Source organism: Acanthochromis polyacanthus, chromosome 4 (genome assembly GCF_021347895.1).
Source record: "Acanthochromis polyacanthus isolate Apoly-LR-REF ecotype Palm Island chromosome 4, KAUST_Apoly_ChrSc, whole genome shotgun sequence".
NCBI classification, from domain to species: Eukaryota; Metazoa; Chordata; class Actinopteri; family Pomacentridae; genus Acanthochromis; species Acanthochromis polyacanthus.
Window position 1 is genome coordinate 31,216,475 of NC_067116.1, and position 14,799 is coordinate 31,231,273.

The window sequence follows — 14,799 nt, forward strand, 5'->3', positions numbered from 1 at the left end:
GATGCTACAACAGGTATCAATCTTTATCACAAACGTGAATGCTGCAAAGCCAATATTTGGCTTATACCCCCTCTTTTTTGACATCCAGCTGGTCCAACCAGCCCCAGGACCGTACTGAAGAACACTAAGCAAAACCCAGACATGCAGAGCAGCTGCTTTACAAGTTCTACGTGAAATGGTAATTTTCTCTTCTTAAAGAGGTTCTAAAATGCCTGTTAAGCTTGAATAAGTACGCTGTGAAGTGCTTTTGCTCATCCTTTGAGAGGTTCAGAGGTCCAGCTAGTTCTGTCGTCTCATCCAGAGGGGTTAGCTATTAGCTGTGTGGTGTTAATGTGCTATAGAGCTCTCTAATAGTCTCACCATCTATATAATCTTTGCACCTCAGTATGTTGTTATATGTGTGAATTGTGAGCAAAAAAAAAAGAAAAAAACATGAAAACATGACATTGTGATATTTATTTTTTTTCTGCAATATACATAGTGAAATGAAGAAAATGGAGAGATTTTCACTAGATGACTTGAATAACTTTGTGTTGAAAAACTAATCATCCCAGAACAATTAGTGTGATTTTGTAGGGGAGCACATCTGCATCAGAAAATAGTATTTTTTGAAAAGTTGAAAAAAATTGAAAAACTGACAAAATAGGTTTTTTTTTTTTGTGGTTTTAATGACATTCAGATGTGGCATTTTACTATACCCTTTGTGGTGCTGATTTAAATGATGAAGCAATTCAGTGGAGCCTACAAGTCAACTAACTCAGCTTCTGTGAATACAGTTTTAAAACACTCAAGTATATTCAAGAACCCTTCAGTCAGAGTAAATTATGCTGTATCAGACAGATTTTTTCCTCTCAATTAGTCATGGGAAATGAGAACTGTACAATCCTTCTTTTTGTATCAAGGAGCAAAAACTATTGTACTATGAAAATACATTATGCAGCCCTTGTTTTGACTGAGATTAAGATTGAACTGAATCTTTGCTGTCATAAAAAAACATTTTGCTGTCTGTCAGATTCAGCAAAGACAACTTTTCAACAAAGATGAAAAAGATGATACAGAGCATCTCTGACCTTTACCTTTTAGTGGAAACTCATCTTCGACTGACTGAACTTTGCCCAGTTCCACTAAAAATGACGACAATGCAAAGTTATGTCATGGTGTGGTGCATTCATGATGGTCTATCTCTATACATGAGAGTTCATGTTCTACTTTTTCTCTCTTGCCCTTCATAAAATGTGTGTATTTGAAGACTATATGCCAGAGGTCAAATGGACACATTTCTGAGAGAATCATTCCAAGAAACAGCTGCAAGCACAGGGTCAGAGAAGAATGCAAGTGAGAGACAACTCTGCTGCTTGTGAAGTGAGGCGAGGGCACCAACATGTTTTATATTTAGAGTGTTAAACCTCAGGGTCAGCCAGAAGCAGCCATGGGAAATAAATAGCTTAATAATGGTATGATCCACTCACTTCTCCTCCACCCACCCTCTCTGCCTCCTTGAAACCTCTGATAAAACCCTCTGCTGGCTTGCAAACTTATTTTTGCATAGTGTTATTAAAGGGCAGTATTTCCCTGCTGTACGTTGACCATCCTCAGGACCCTACAGTAACCTGTTGTACAATTTGTATGACTGGATTTCCATGGAAATGTTCTCGGGGAGCAGCTCTTGGCTCCAACTGCACAAATGGGTTTTGAATCACGTTGAACTTTAAAGAGCACACTTATCAGTTGCCAAAAGTTACTGTGAAAATGTCTTGCCTTGCCTGCAAAATGCTCGTCATGGCTCCCTGCTGGGGAAATAGGATTTAACCCCTGCCTGAAACATTCACACCCCTCGCTGCAGCCTGCCGTTCTGAAAATGTTGCAGTCACGGTACTGTAAGTGTGGAATACTGATTGATGGTACGGACTCCTCAGTGCTGCTGTTTCATTAGCGGACACACACAGTAGCAGCTGTGGCTCATAGGAGGACAGCGCAGTGCATACATCACATTATTTGAAGTGTACTGTACACGTGTGAATAGGACCTTGTAGATAAATCACAGAAAATGTCATCTGAAAACAGTCTCATTTAGATTCATATGGTTTTAGAGCAAAGTTGCACCGCTGCTGTCAGACATCCAGAGTAGTGATAGTTTCCCTTCACATTTGATGTTCATTTGTCAAAGTTTTTTTTTCCTGCTGTGAAGCTGCAGTGCAAGATTTTTACATAATTTAATGTCTTTTACATTCAGTGCTGATTAACATTTTCAGCTCCAGTTAAAAGTGTCTGCATTTCATGGTAGGCCTGTGTTTTAGACTTAATGTCTGTGCCGACTTTCCCATTGTCATGCACCTGTTAAAAGGCGCAATGATTGGTTCTCTGGGCTGAAGAGAAAGAGATGGAATAGGCTACAGTAGCTGGAATTATGGTGGAAAACCAAGGAAGCATCCAAGAAAAGTTTCTGATTATCAAGAAATAGTAGTAAGAAAGAAGAGACAGTGTGAATGATGATGTCAACACACGTCAGTACCACATCAGGATAACCCTCCGGACCCCAAAACCCGTCGGCGGATATGAGGGGCTTGTTTTCTTTCAAAAATAATCAGAATGACATCATTTATCCCAGCTGGAAACTGCAAAAACAGAATGAAGAATCAGGTTGTCAACATTTTGACGGTTCTTGACTGATCACGTGTGATGTGGTTTTGTCAGAACAAGCAGCAAATCTAGGCTACAAATTTTGTCAAAATCAATTCCTTACCCTTTTCTCATTAAAAAATTCACCAAAAATAAACTGTTTGTACCAGATCCTGTGAAAAAACAAAAAGGTCTTGCACATCTCAGCACCACTAACAAGCAACGACTGACTCCACTCAACACAAATAAATGCAGCGTGGCTCAGAAACGGTATGTAGAGGAGCAAGTTGTCAATTTGTTTTTGGAAGATGCATTCAGCATGGTGAAATAACTTTCTTGAATGAATGGGCAGAGTAGCAAGAAAAATTGTAGTTAGTAGGTTTTTTTCTCCATGTTTTTGTAAAACAAATAATCAGAGAAACTCAACTTTTATTCTTTTTTTGATTTATAGCATTAAATCTGCCATTCTGCACAGATGACATTTGACTTCTCTCTACATCTAGCCATGGTTGTGCTGTTTCCATAGAGATGCAGGACTTTATATTGCAGTGACACATAAGCCTGCCATGACTACAAGAATGACAGGATTAAAAACACACCCAGAGACTGCTTAGGATTCAGAGGGTTAAAGAGGGAGGGTCAAGTTGTTCAAACCAGCAACTCTCCAGCCTCAATCTCCAACCTAAAAATGTTTGTGTCAGTCTAGAACGCCGACTGAATCAAATTGCCTGCTTATTTCTAAGTGCGGGTGGCCAATCGTAATATGTTTATCATTGGGTGTTGAATGGAAAGGAGCCGTGAGCCACAAACCACACAAGAAGTAGTGAGACAGGCAGCAGGCTAATGTTTGGCTTCTGCTGCGTTTCAAAGTTACACCAGAGAAACAAACTCTCATTGGAAGAGACGTGCTGACAGAGGGCAATCTTAGGACAGCAGGGGGGGAACTGCTGGATGGCAATACTTTGATGCCTTCCAGCACCAACACTTGAGGTATCATCTACCTGTCTCAGCCTGCATCCACACCATATCCAGCTTTATGGTTCTTCCTGTGGGAACCAAGGAGTGGCCTCCGAGGTGAGGAGCCCCAACAGGGAATATTTAATTATCAGTCTAACCGCTGCACATTCACATCAGTCTGTCTGCAGTGAGATCAGGCCTTTGTGAGTTTTACCGTATTTACTTTGAGCTCCAGGAGTGGAGGCACTGAGACTGAGTAGTGTTATAAATAACGTCACAGTTGACTCACTCGTTCCAATTATCTTTTTGGAGCAGCAATTACTGCCAAAATTAAATGTGACTCGATGATATTATCTTAAGAGAAATGCAGTTTATCATCAGTGTCATCAAAATTTCCTGAAATTATTTTCCTAACACAGTTTGACTAATTAATTTGACAAGATGAGTAAATGATGGAGACACCTGCAGACTGTACGTGTTTTTCTATAGTGTGATCTGGGTTCATTAGTGATGCTGAGCCGTGCAGAGAATAGCTGGATGCAGCATGAGGTTTGAAAGTGTGCTGGTCACTGTCACTCGCAGCTCAGTTCGGCTCATGGTAGTCAGACTGTGTTATTCCTCTTTACAATATTTAAAACAGGTCTAGGCATCAGTTATACACAGCTATGACCCTGTCTGTTTTATTTATGAACAGCAGCACAACAGCACTCCACTAACTCATTGGTAAATGCACAATATTTCAGCACCTTGGAATTATCAGGTTGTATTTGACATTTTTGTGAAATATCAAGTATGGTTTATTTTCCTCTCGTTCTCTCCTGTCGTCTCCTCTCTGCTCTGTGTAAACACAGCCAGCATTCAGCTGACTAGTCTCTGAATTTTTTCCATTGAGTGTTGGTTCACAGCTGAGTGACTCATGGCTTTTCAGTGGCGCCGAGGAGCATAGAATTTCTAATTTTTCGTAAATTCTGATGCAAACTGTGTATATTTGGTGAAACTTACATGAGACATTTATGAAGCTATTTGTGTGAAATATCAATTCAATTTTTTAAGCTTCAATTTGGATATTTTTTTCCCCAGCAGGAATGTGTTCTCAAAGAAATAGTCCAGTTTCTGCTTTTTCTTTCTTTTTTTCAGAAATCGTGTGTCAGCAGGTGTTGGAGTTCAAAGGGTTTAACTGGCGAGTTACATCAAAATTCTACCTTGTATAGCTGGCATTAATGGAGGAATTACTGATAGAGGCCAAAACCTTGTCAGGCTGTAGACATGTTTATTTTTGCTGTAAACTTTGACATTGTAACATTGGGATCGATGGGGATTGACTGACTTTTAAAAGCAGCCTCAACTGACCATTTGTTGAACTGCAGTTTTTAACACTTTCACATTGGCTTCATTTTATTCAGACCTGAAAGCTTACTGCCCAACCCTAACTCATGCCTAAACTTAACTCTAACAAAAATTCACATAAATCCTCTCTCCCGTCATCTAAAACTCCATCTGAACCTTGATGCACACCCACTCTGAATAGCTGATCTCATTTAATTATCATTCAGTGTCTGTTGTCAGACAACAGATGAGTGTAAACAGTGATTTGATGTTAAATGTTAACCAGACAAACTGTACTGTCTGTGTTGTGCTAAAATCCTGGTTAAAACTATATTACAGACAGGAAATTGTCTGATGAATACATTTTTGTGTGATCACAGATGGAGTTAGAGATAGCAGAAAGCTGCCTCTGGACCTTGTCTGAGCAGGCATACAACACTGTTAAGATATTAATCCCATCCGGAGCTTAACTTTCGGTGTACACGGTGAATGATTACACTTTGTGCAAGGCTCACAGTAATCCACTAGTACACTGTGGTTGTCCCTTTGGCTTCAGGACTTTTTCACTGCTGAGCAGTCAAATTGTTCCTCAGAGCCCTTAGAGGTGTTTTGGTTCCTATAAATTTGTATTATTAGTTCTTTTTTAATTCGTCTTTAACGCCTGAGGTTATTCCTTTAAAATTGCAGCTGAAAAAAACACCCACATTCAATCAATATTTTTCTTGCCATTAGAGTCCAGAAGTATTGAAAGTTCCGTACAGTAATGCTTTGTTCTTCAGCTTCTGTGCTTCACCAAACTAAGTTTGAAATAAAATGATAGTTTACGTCATTAAAGTCTTAACTTTAATTTGAGTAGTCAAATATAAAAAAGAACTGAGCTATGTGAGCTGTATAAACCACAACCAAATCGCTATATTTCTTGCATTTGTTCATAATAAATATTTCTAATCAGGCAGTGTTACTACCTGAATGCTAATAGCATCACATGATTGATGGTTTATTCGACCAGTGTCTTTTTCCATGAAAATTTGAACAACTGAGAAGCAAAAAGAAATTATATAAATTCCAAGCCAAAAATACAAAATACAGGCAATGGCTGGGATTTTAATTGCAAATCATATTTATTTGCACTTCAAATTAGCTCTTTGACATGTTCTGAAAATGCAGTAATTTAGAAATTGCACTTTGTCTTGGAGCTTTTGCAATCTTACACTTTTGTTTTTACAAATAGACAGATTGTCTACATTACAAACTGGGATTGAACTTAAAAGATTTGGACATTTACCAGGAACTAAAGGGATTGTGGTGCATTATGGAAATGTGTGATAATGTTTTCAAAGTGTGAGCCATCAGCCCCTGCTGCTTTGACTTTGACCTTTGGTTTTTAAATGTGTATCTAGTAAGTTACTTAAAGAGCCCCATGTTGTGCTCTTTGTGGTTCTGCTTTTACTTGTAACTGCTTTCAGGTACAGATAAAAGGTCTGCAGACTTGCAAAGCTCCAAGTCCCACCAAAGGGAGTTAGCTTCTCTAACTGAGAACACAGCTCCTTACCTGCCCGAAATACCTTGTTGAAAGTCCCGGTCTTTCTTTCATTACTTATTTATGTCACCATGTAACACATTTGCATGAGTGGATAGTTTGGCATGCCTAAATAGCAAAGAATAAGCAGCTGCTTCAGTCTGGTATTATTTCAACACTATAGCAGCTTCTATTCGGGCATTTATACATATAGCAAGCCATTTTAACACATTAAAGCTAGATGAGATATGTACTCAAGATATCTGTAATTCAGCTCTCCCTAGTCAAAAACAACTTTTTAAATATCAACATTTTTCTTGTTCCAGGACAAATGACATCATTACAGGCAGTGACAGTTCACTTTACAAATATCTGCAGCTAAACTATGACTAGTTCTAATTCCAGTTTAAGAAATCAGAATTCTGTTTAGGCCCTTAAGTGTGTCATGAGAAAAAAAATTACAATGCACTATAAATTTCGACCACAAATCTCAAATGCACAAAGCCCTCATTCTCCACAAACTCCTTGCTGATGAGTTCTTTCTATTTCCTGGCATTTTCTGACAATCTTATCCACCGGAGCAGCCGCCATTACTTCTGCTACCACTGTTCAGATGCTGACAGAGGGCGAGAAGAGGTGCTGCAGGGATGTACGGAATTAGAATAATAATACGATTTTGAGCATTAAAATGTTTAAACACATTCTGGTTGATAGAAATTATGATCTCGGAGAAGTGGAGAATATATACGCTGGCGTATTGATAAGCAGCTTTTATTAGTTCCTCGCTACATTCCTCAGTGTGTTACCTCCATCAGCTGTTAATTACTGTTGAAACTGTGTAATATTGAGGATTTCTTTCAAGCGAAAGACTTGCAAGAATGCGAACTGAGTCTCTCTGAGATATTGCTGCTTTCAAATGGAACTTTAAATCGTGACATGGAGAGTCTCATTCAGGTGGTAACATCAGACATAAGTTGTTGGAGCATTTTTTTTTGACAAAAGCAACATGATGCTGCTGTGGACATCTAGAAGCTATATAGCAAGCGGATAATGTAGGAGATGCAAAGGCGTAATGAAAAGCTGTTGGAAAAAACATTTTCTCTTCAGGACTAAAATTCCAATTTATCAACTTAGCATCCACTAAAATATACTTTCATGGCATCCATCATTTCTTAAAACATCAGCAGACATGGCTGAACTTGTAAACTTTCAGCTTTTAGAACTTTTCCACTTACAGGGTTGTGAACAGCACAAGTGAGGCAGTTTTATAGAAGCTCTTCTTGTGAATTCGAGCACATTCAAAGGCAGCATTTGTGCCTCCTAGAGCACCAGGTACAAACAAAACAATGGCCCGCTCATCAAAACGTTGCATCATAGCTCCACCAGTGGTCAAACGCCCCACATGGGTAACTTTAACATATGCGTGACATGATTTACCTTTGAGCAGCACCATCTATTATTCATGCGCACCGCTTAGTTCAGATTTTTATTTTGACAATGTTCGATATTATGGCCCGATGTGTATTCATGGATTCAAAGCAGATTTTTTTCAAGGTTTCCGTTCGTCCGTTCACATCCGCCTGCTCCCTGCCACTATTAATAAGAGTGACAGGTGGTGCTTATTATCAGGAAAATGACGGAGCTGAGCTGTTTGAGTAGGTGTGGCTACAGGCATGAAACAGCTTTTGGAAGATCATGTTGTTATTGCAAGAATTACAGCAGCTGTAAAATCCCTATAACCTGCCTGCAGCTGTTTCTCTGCCAGGGCTCTTCATCTGATTCTGGTTATCCTCTCTTACCTGCTCTTCCTCTCTGCCTGCCCTCATCTTTCTCCCTCTGTCTCTCTCCCTTAGGCATGCCCAGCTTCATCAAGTCCCCTGACGATCAAACAGGGATTTCGGGAGGAGTGGCGTCGTTCGTATGCCAGGCGGTGGGTGAGCCCAAACCTCGGATCACCTGGATGAAGAAGGGGAAGAAAGTCAGCTCTCAGCGCTTTGAGGTACGACTTGTGAGCTGGCCTCAAAGCCTCCCGTCTGATGTGTGCAGCACCTGCTTGTCTCACACCTTCACTGCTCATTACCAGTCTAAGACAAAGACAGAGCAGCAGAGGTTCTGTGCTGTCATTTTAAAGTCTGCAGTGAGAGCATCTGCATACAGACTGAGCTGTAGGGTGCCGCTGTATTTGCTAATTACCACCATGCACATAATCCTGTGCAGCAGCTTTTTCTATTTAGTGCCCGTTTGAAGACCACTTAATGCAAAACGAGTTAGTTGCAATATTCTAATGAGAATACCCGAGGCTCAGAATCCCAGTAAGTGCAGAGCTGAGTGTCTGCGGGTTAAATAGTGGAGCTGGCAGGTTAGAGAGCAGAACTGTGATAACCCACTGCAGCTAAGCCAGAGGCCTTCTCATGATATGCTGTCAGGTTTGTTCGGAGTGAGCACATTTGTTCACAACTACCACAGCATCTCCTATCTCAGATAGTTTGAAAATTTGACATATTAATTCATGTGTGAAATGAGTTGATTTATTATTATTATTATTATTATTATCCTCAAAGCAACAAATGATTTAAGCTTAATCATCAAAGTTTTGTTTTTTGTTGTGAAATGTTTGGAAAAGAGTTTTAGACTTTTGAACAGGGCTCCTGCGGATTCTTTAAACACCTTGAAAGGCACGGAGTTTATTAATATGAAAATAATTTAACGCACTGATTTCCAAGCCCCCCTCAGCAGGTTTGAAAGGCTTGTTATCTTTAAAAATTTGAAACAATGACACACATGATGTTCATGAAATATGATCATTTTAAGCTCAAATTTGAGAAGTTTTCCAAATGGACCTGCTTTTCAAACATGATTTGTTCAAAGATTTTTGAAAATTTGAAAATCTGATGAAGCGCTCTTATAAACTATATCATTTGGACAATTCCCGTTCAGACTCACAAGCAGATCTGTGGGCCTGGAGGGTGAAAGCCAATGTGCCTTAAGCTGTATGAAGCCAGACTATTGTAATCAAGGTGGTAGAAAGACTGAAAAACACTGAAGCTAACAAAATTTTTCGTTATTATGTATTTTGCTGATTTCTCTTTGAGTTAAACGACTGATCGTTTTGTCTTAAAAGATTGCTAAAAATAGTGACAACTCACAGATCAGTGGAAAACATCTTTAAATGTTTTTTTTTTTGGTCACATAACCCTTAAGTTCTGCCAGTTTTGACTGTAAATTACTGGAAATCTTTAAGGTCAGTGTGCGGCCAAAATACAGAACAAACAGTTTAAAGCATCTGTGTCCATGCAGCAACACCAACAAATAAGAATACCGGAAACAACACAAATGTACCAGCAAGATGATATTTACTGATCTTGCTCTTAAAAGTTACATTTTCTTAATTGTAACTTTATGAATTCTCTATATATGGCTGGTAAAATAAATGACTTTTGGTTTATTACAATTTTAGGATATAGATGTGCACTTGATTTTATAATTCTGAACAAGCCCCCTTTTGAAACCATGACCAGCAGTGATTTTACCTCAACTGAGTGTTTTTATTGAAGATAGACCTATAAAAACCCATGCAGCATCTCATATTCTGTTACTGTGATTTACGTGAATGTGCGATCCAACCAGGAAAGCTGCGAAAAGACAGAATATGCACAGCCATTTCTCTCTGACAGCGACGCTCCAGAGATGGAAAAAAGGCCGTCTGTTGTTTAGTAGAGCTGTTTAGTTTATCACTAGACAGATAATACATTATTCTTTAACTACACATTGTTGATGCTTTCATGCACTTTCAGGGAGAAAAATGACAAACTCCAAGTGATTTTCATATTTTGGGAACCCATATGATCTATTATTGTTTAGCTTTTGAAACAAAACACCTGCAGCCTTGACTTGGTGTGAAATGAAACAGTAGAACTAGTAAAGATGCCTTTTTCAGTTTAACTCCCAAATGGGACCCAAAACATCAGATAGATATCAAAGCAAACTTTCATGTCAACAAGTGGAAATGTCCGACTCATGACTTTTACATGCTTCACTTTGTCAGGTTTCAAACTGTTGCCAGTTGGTCAAAATAATGACCGCTGTCAGAGTTTAGAGATATGAAAAACCAGCTGATCGCCTTACGGGAGAATTCTTGTGTATTTCAAGCTCCTGTGTTTTCCTAATGTTGCTCTCATATCTCTAAGTGTCATGATGACTTTACGCTTTTCAACTCTGTTGTAGAGATTCAGAGAAGTCACACAAAATTGCATGTGGACAGAGTTTCGTGAAAGGGCAGTTTACCCTGAACTTTTTATGTGAATCATTTTAAGTGTTCTCAGTTTTACTAAACACTGAAATTAGAGCCATGAACAGACATTTTGTTAACTTGTAGCATCACTACAATACAAGATCTTAGAGTTTAAAAGTGCAGTGAAAGCTAAGAAAATGATCATTTGAGACTTACACAACACTCCTGTTAATATATAATTACCTGAGTCCGCTATAACGAGTGGACAGATTGCATCAGTCGATCACACTGCATCCTCTGGTTCTCAGACGTTGAGACTCTCAGGCATTGTTGAAGTTCCCAAGAACATTTGTCTCAAAATTGTTGTAGTGTGTATAAATGTCAAAAATAATGTCCACTATTATTTGGGGAGCATTTAAAGACTCCTGGGCAGTCAGTTCTCTGACATGCCAACTGTCAGTTAGCTCCTGAGAGACACTGCTAAGCACAACTCGAAACGTATATCATTTTAAGGATCCATCAAATAGTAAAACTGGATGCTGCATAAAGTAAAACACAAAGTCAAAACTTAGCTGGTTGATTAATAGTGTTTTATAAACAAGTGAGATAAAGCTGACGTTGATGCAATGAATACTTGTGCATCGGCTCAGACCTTGTCAGAGTTTCCTGCGGAAGCGCTGACCGGAGTGTAGACATTTTATTCATGCGGCTGCATTAACGTGCACAGCGACGGCTTAATAAATAGGGCTGTATGAGCCTTCCTGCAGGACTCCCGAGCAGCAGGAAGGCTCATTAGCTGCCAGCCAACCCAAATGACTTCAAGTGAAGTGACTCAACATGAGTCCTGCGCAGACGGAGACACTTGGTTCATGTCGTTTTGAGTAATAGGAATTATCTTCCACCTGTCTGCTCAGCATTACTCAAACTGATGGCTACCCTGTGTGTGGAGTGGGTGTTCCTCCTCTCAGTGCACGGAGACAGCCCGACTCTCCACCACTTTTTTAAAACTACGGCAGCTTGTAATTCAGTTTTATTCAGCAGAATTATACTTTTGATTGATTCAAGACAATGGAAATGCAGTAGAATGGTAGAAGATTAGCAGAAGGTCACATTTACTAATCCTGGTGTTGAATGCTGCTGATAATAGATTTTTTTTTCTCAGATACACTACAAATTTTCAAAAAAAATGTTTTTACTTACTTTCTTACTTGTGTATTTCCATGTTAATTTTATTTTATTTATATAGCACCAATTACAGGTCAATTTGTCTGAAGACGCTTCACAGAACCCATAAGCCTGAATCCCCAGAACAAGCCCTAAGGTGACAGTGGCAAGAAAAATACCCTTTTAACAGGGACGAAACCTTGAGCAGAACCCGGCTCTTTATGTGGGGGGACCCATCTGCCTTCTGGCCGCCGGGTTGAGAGGGACAGAAGAGGTGGAGGGGCAGAGGGGGAGGCATGGGAGAAGAGGAGGGTGGGGAACAAGGAACATATAACACACAGTTGGATACATGCAAGATAAGATAGATGCTACATACAAACTACAAGCTCACATTAAAATTAATTCATAGTTTACTGTTATGGTGTACAGCTCTGGCATTAAATATACTACATATATAGCTGGTAGGAAAATTCAAACAATATGTAGATGAAAATATCAAGTATAGTGAAGGCGATGCAGAGTAGACTGGTGGAAATGGACAGCTGGAAGCAGTGGGCTGAAGGAAGGTCAGCAGCAGCATCCCCCCGTGGACATGATGGAGACGAGGCCAGTTTGTGGGACAGCAACCACAGATCTGAAGCATCCAGCTCTGGGACACTCAGAGAAAGGACACGGGGAGAAACAGAGTGAATGCAATGCAATAACGATATATATAGTAAATACAAAGTACAAGTTATGGTACATTATCCTTTGGCTTCACTACATTTCAGTGAGACATGCTATATTTCCTAAACCACTAAGTTTATCACAGTGTTCATCAATAAATGTTCCAGTTATCCAATATCTCAGCAAAAATCAAAACAGATTTGTGTCACCACCTTGTTTTTTCTTTGTCATCTTTTAACTGATGACTCCTCAGATTTATTCAGCTGGATATGACGTAATTCATTTCTGCAGGAGTTACAACAGTAACATGCTGCTGACACACTGAAGCTTCGCTGTTAATAACCCAATAATTACATATGTAGTAATATTAATTGATTGATATTCTTTCATTTATTCAGAGGAAAATCTATTCAGAAAAAGGCTCTTAACCACATATATAATATATGCATAATGTAAACAATTATACGTGTATAAAAAAATGTACATTCAACCATTCAGTCAACATGTATATTAAACAAGGACAAGCAAAAACTTTAACAAAACTTGAACATTAATTATATATAAATTAAATTTCAGCAGAAGTTTTGATTGTTTTAGATTTTGTTAAGCCAGACTAAGTCCCAAAGACTGTTCCATTCAATACATTTTGCATTCATAAGTGGTATTGTAACCCATATTTCTAAGTCTTGAAAGTGACCACAGATAACGTGGTAGCTTATTTAGGGAAAGCTTTGTAAATAAACATGACAGTGTTGTCTCCTTCAAGTTGTAAGTGATGACCACCCTCCCTTCTCAGAGAGTATTCAGTGATGGATTTCGAAACTGTCACCGATAATAAATCTACATGAGCTGTCTTACTCAGAATCCAGTGGCCTATGAGTATGGGGCAGCAGCAAGCGCGTAAATTACAGCCACATATTAAAGCAGTGATAAAAATGTTGCCTGAAAATCTGCGATCTGCTGCTGACAGATAGGCATGGCTTACTTCTAAAAAGGAAACCTTTAATTTAATTTTAAGTCTCGGTCAGTTCCTCTAAATGAGTTTTAGAAGATAATTTATCATCTAAAATGATACCCAGGTATACATGGGACCTTTTTACTTCAAGCTCCAGTTCTAGTATTAATGATGAAATTAGAGGATTTTTAATTTGGGTTGTGGTGAAGAGCATGTAATTACTCTTATCTTGATTTAATAAAAATGTAAGAATAATCGTAGCCTCTCGAATACTGTAGCAGTTCACCCAAATAGCTCCTGAATTTGTGTCACATGACTATTGGTCGCAGTGAAGTCAGTTGTAGCATCAAGGAGCACATTTTCTTTTCTTGGGCAGAATCTGGTTAGTGCAAACATTAACCATTTGTTTTTAGCAAGACATGTAGAATAAGATGATTTTGATATTTTTGATTTAGTATAATGCTTTTAAGCTTGGGTTTGTTAACTTTCCCAATTAAATTGCACATCGCACATGACTGGTTTTTGGTTTTAACAGTTTTATGCTGTGGAACACAGTGTAATTTTGTGTTTAAAGTTAACATGCCTTTCATTCTGACCGGTATGTTTTGGGATTCACGATTAAAGCAGAAAGATATTCCAACTGTAGCCAATACACTTAAATATTTGTTTTATTTTTATTCATCGCAATATTTAATAATGTTATCATAAATTGCAGATTTCCCTTATATCCTGCAGGCACAGAATTTACTTTTACTGGTTGGCTTTGGTGTCGACTCAACTGAGGTTGTATTTCCTGCAGTCCAGATAGATTTAAAGACTTGCTTTCTGTATACAGAAGCTAAGATCTTATTCATTTCAAACACCCTTTTTTTCTTTTCTTACTCCTGTACACTGGCTATATAATCGACTCATGTTGTTTTGAGTCTGAGTGTTTGTCTTGTCACTCAAACTGACGGCTTCCCTGTGTGTGGGGCAGACAGACCTCCTACCAAGGCAGGAAGAGAGTGCAACTCTGGACCTCCTTTATTAGAGCAACAATGTGATTTCTGCCAGTTGGCCTGTTGGGTCACACACATTTCAGCAGAGCGGAAGTGTAAGACCCAGCCTCCTGACCCCGAGTTTTTACCCCCTCAACATTCCTAAAGCCCCTCACATACCTGTTATCCACTCAAGCACAATATTGTGTACGTGGCCTTCAGCTGCTCTCAGGCTCTGGATTCAGGTCGCTCCAAGGAGTCTAATCACACTCTGGGAGAATATGTTCCTTCTTCTTTCTCCTTTTGAAGAATAATTGCAGTTAATTACCGCATCATGGTTTTGGTTACTGTTCTTGTCTATACATTGTTCTCACTGTAATCGCTG

The 14,799-nt window shown here is 39.0% G+C and overlaps 2 protein-coding genes across 16 annotated transcripts in view; one reads left to right on the plus strand and one right to left on the minus strand.

Annotated features, from left to right (window-relative positions):
* The window catches only part of agxta (alanine--glyoxylate and serine--pyruvate aminotransferase a), a 491,885-nt gene that overhangs the window by 158,474 nt on the left and 318,612 nt on the right, over positions 1-14,799 (minus strand). The gene's annotated exons all lie outside the window — the stretch shown is intronic.
* ptprfa (protein tyrosine phosphatase receptor type Fa) overlaps positions 1-14,799 on the plus strand; it is a 396,740-nt gene that overhangs the window by 133,817 nt on the left and 248,124 nt on the right. For all 15 annotated transcript variants that reach the window (XM_051947515.1, XM_022191302.2, XM_022191308.2 and 12 more), the window contains exon 3: positions 8,275-8,420. In XM_051947515.1, coding sequence (XP_051803475.1) covers positions 8,275-8,420 — 146 coding nt within the window. The remainder of the gene's footprint in view (positions 1-8,274; positions 8,421-14,799) is intronic.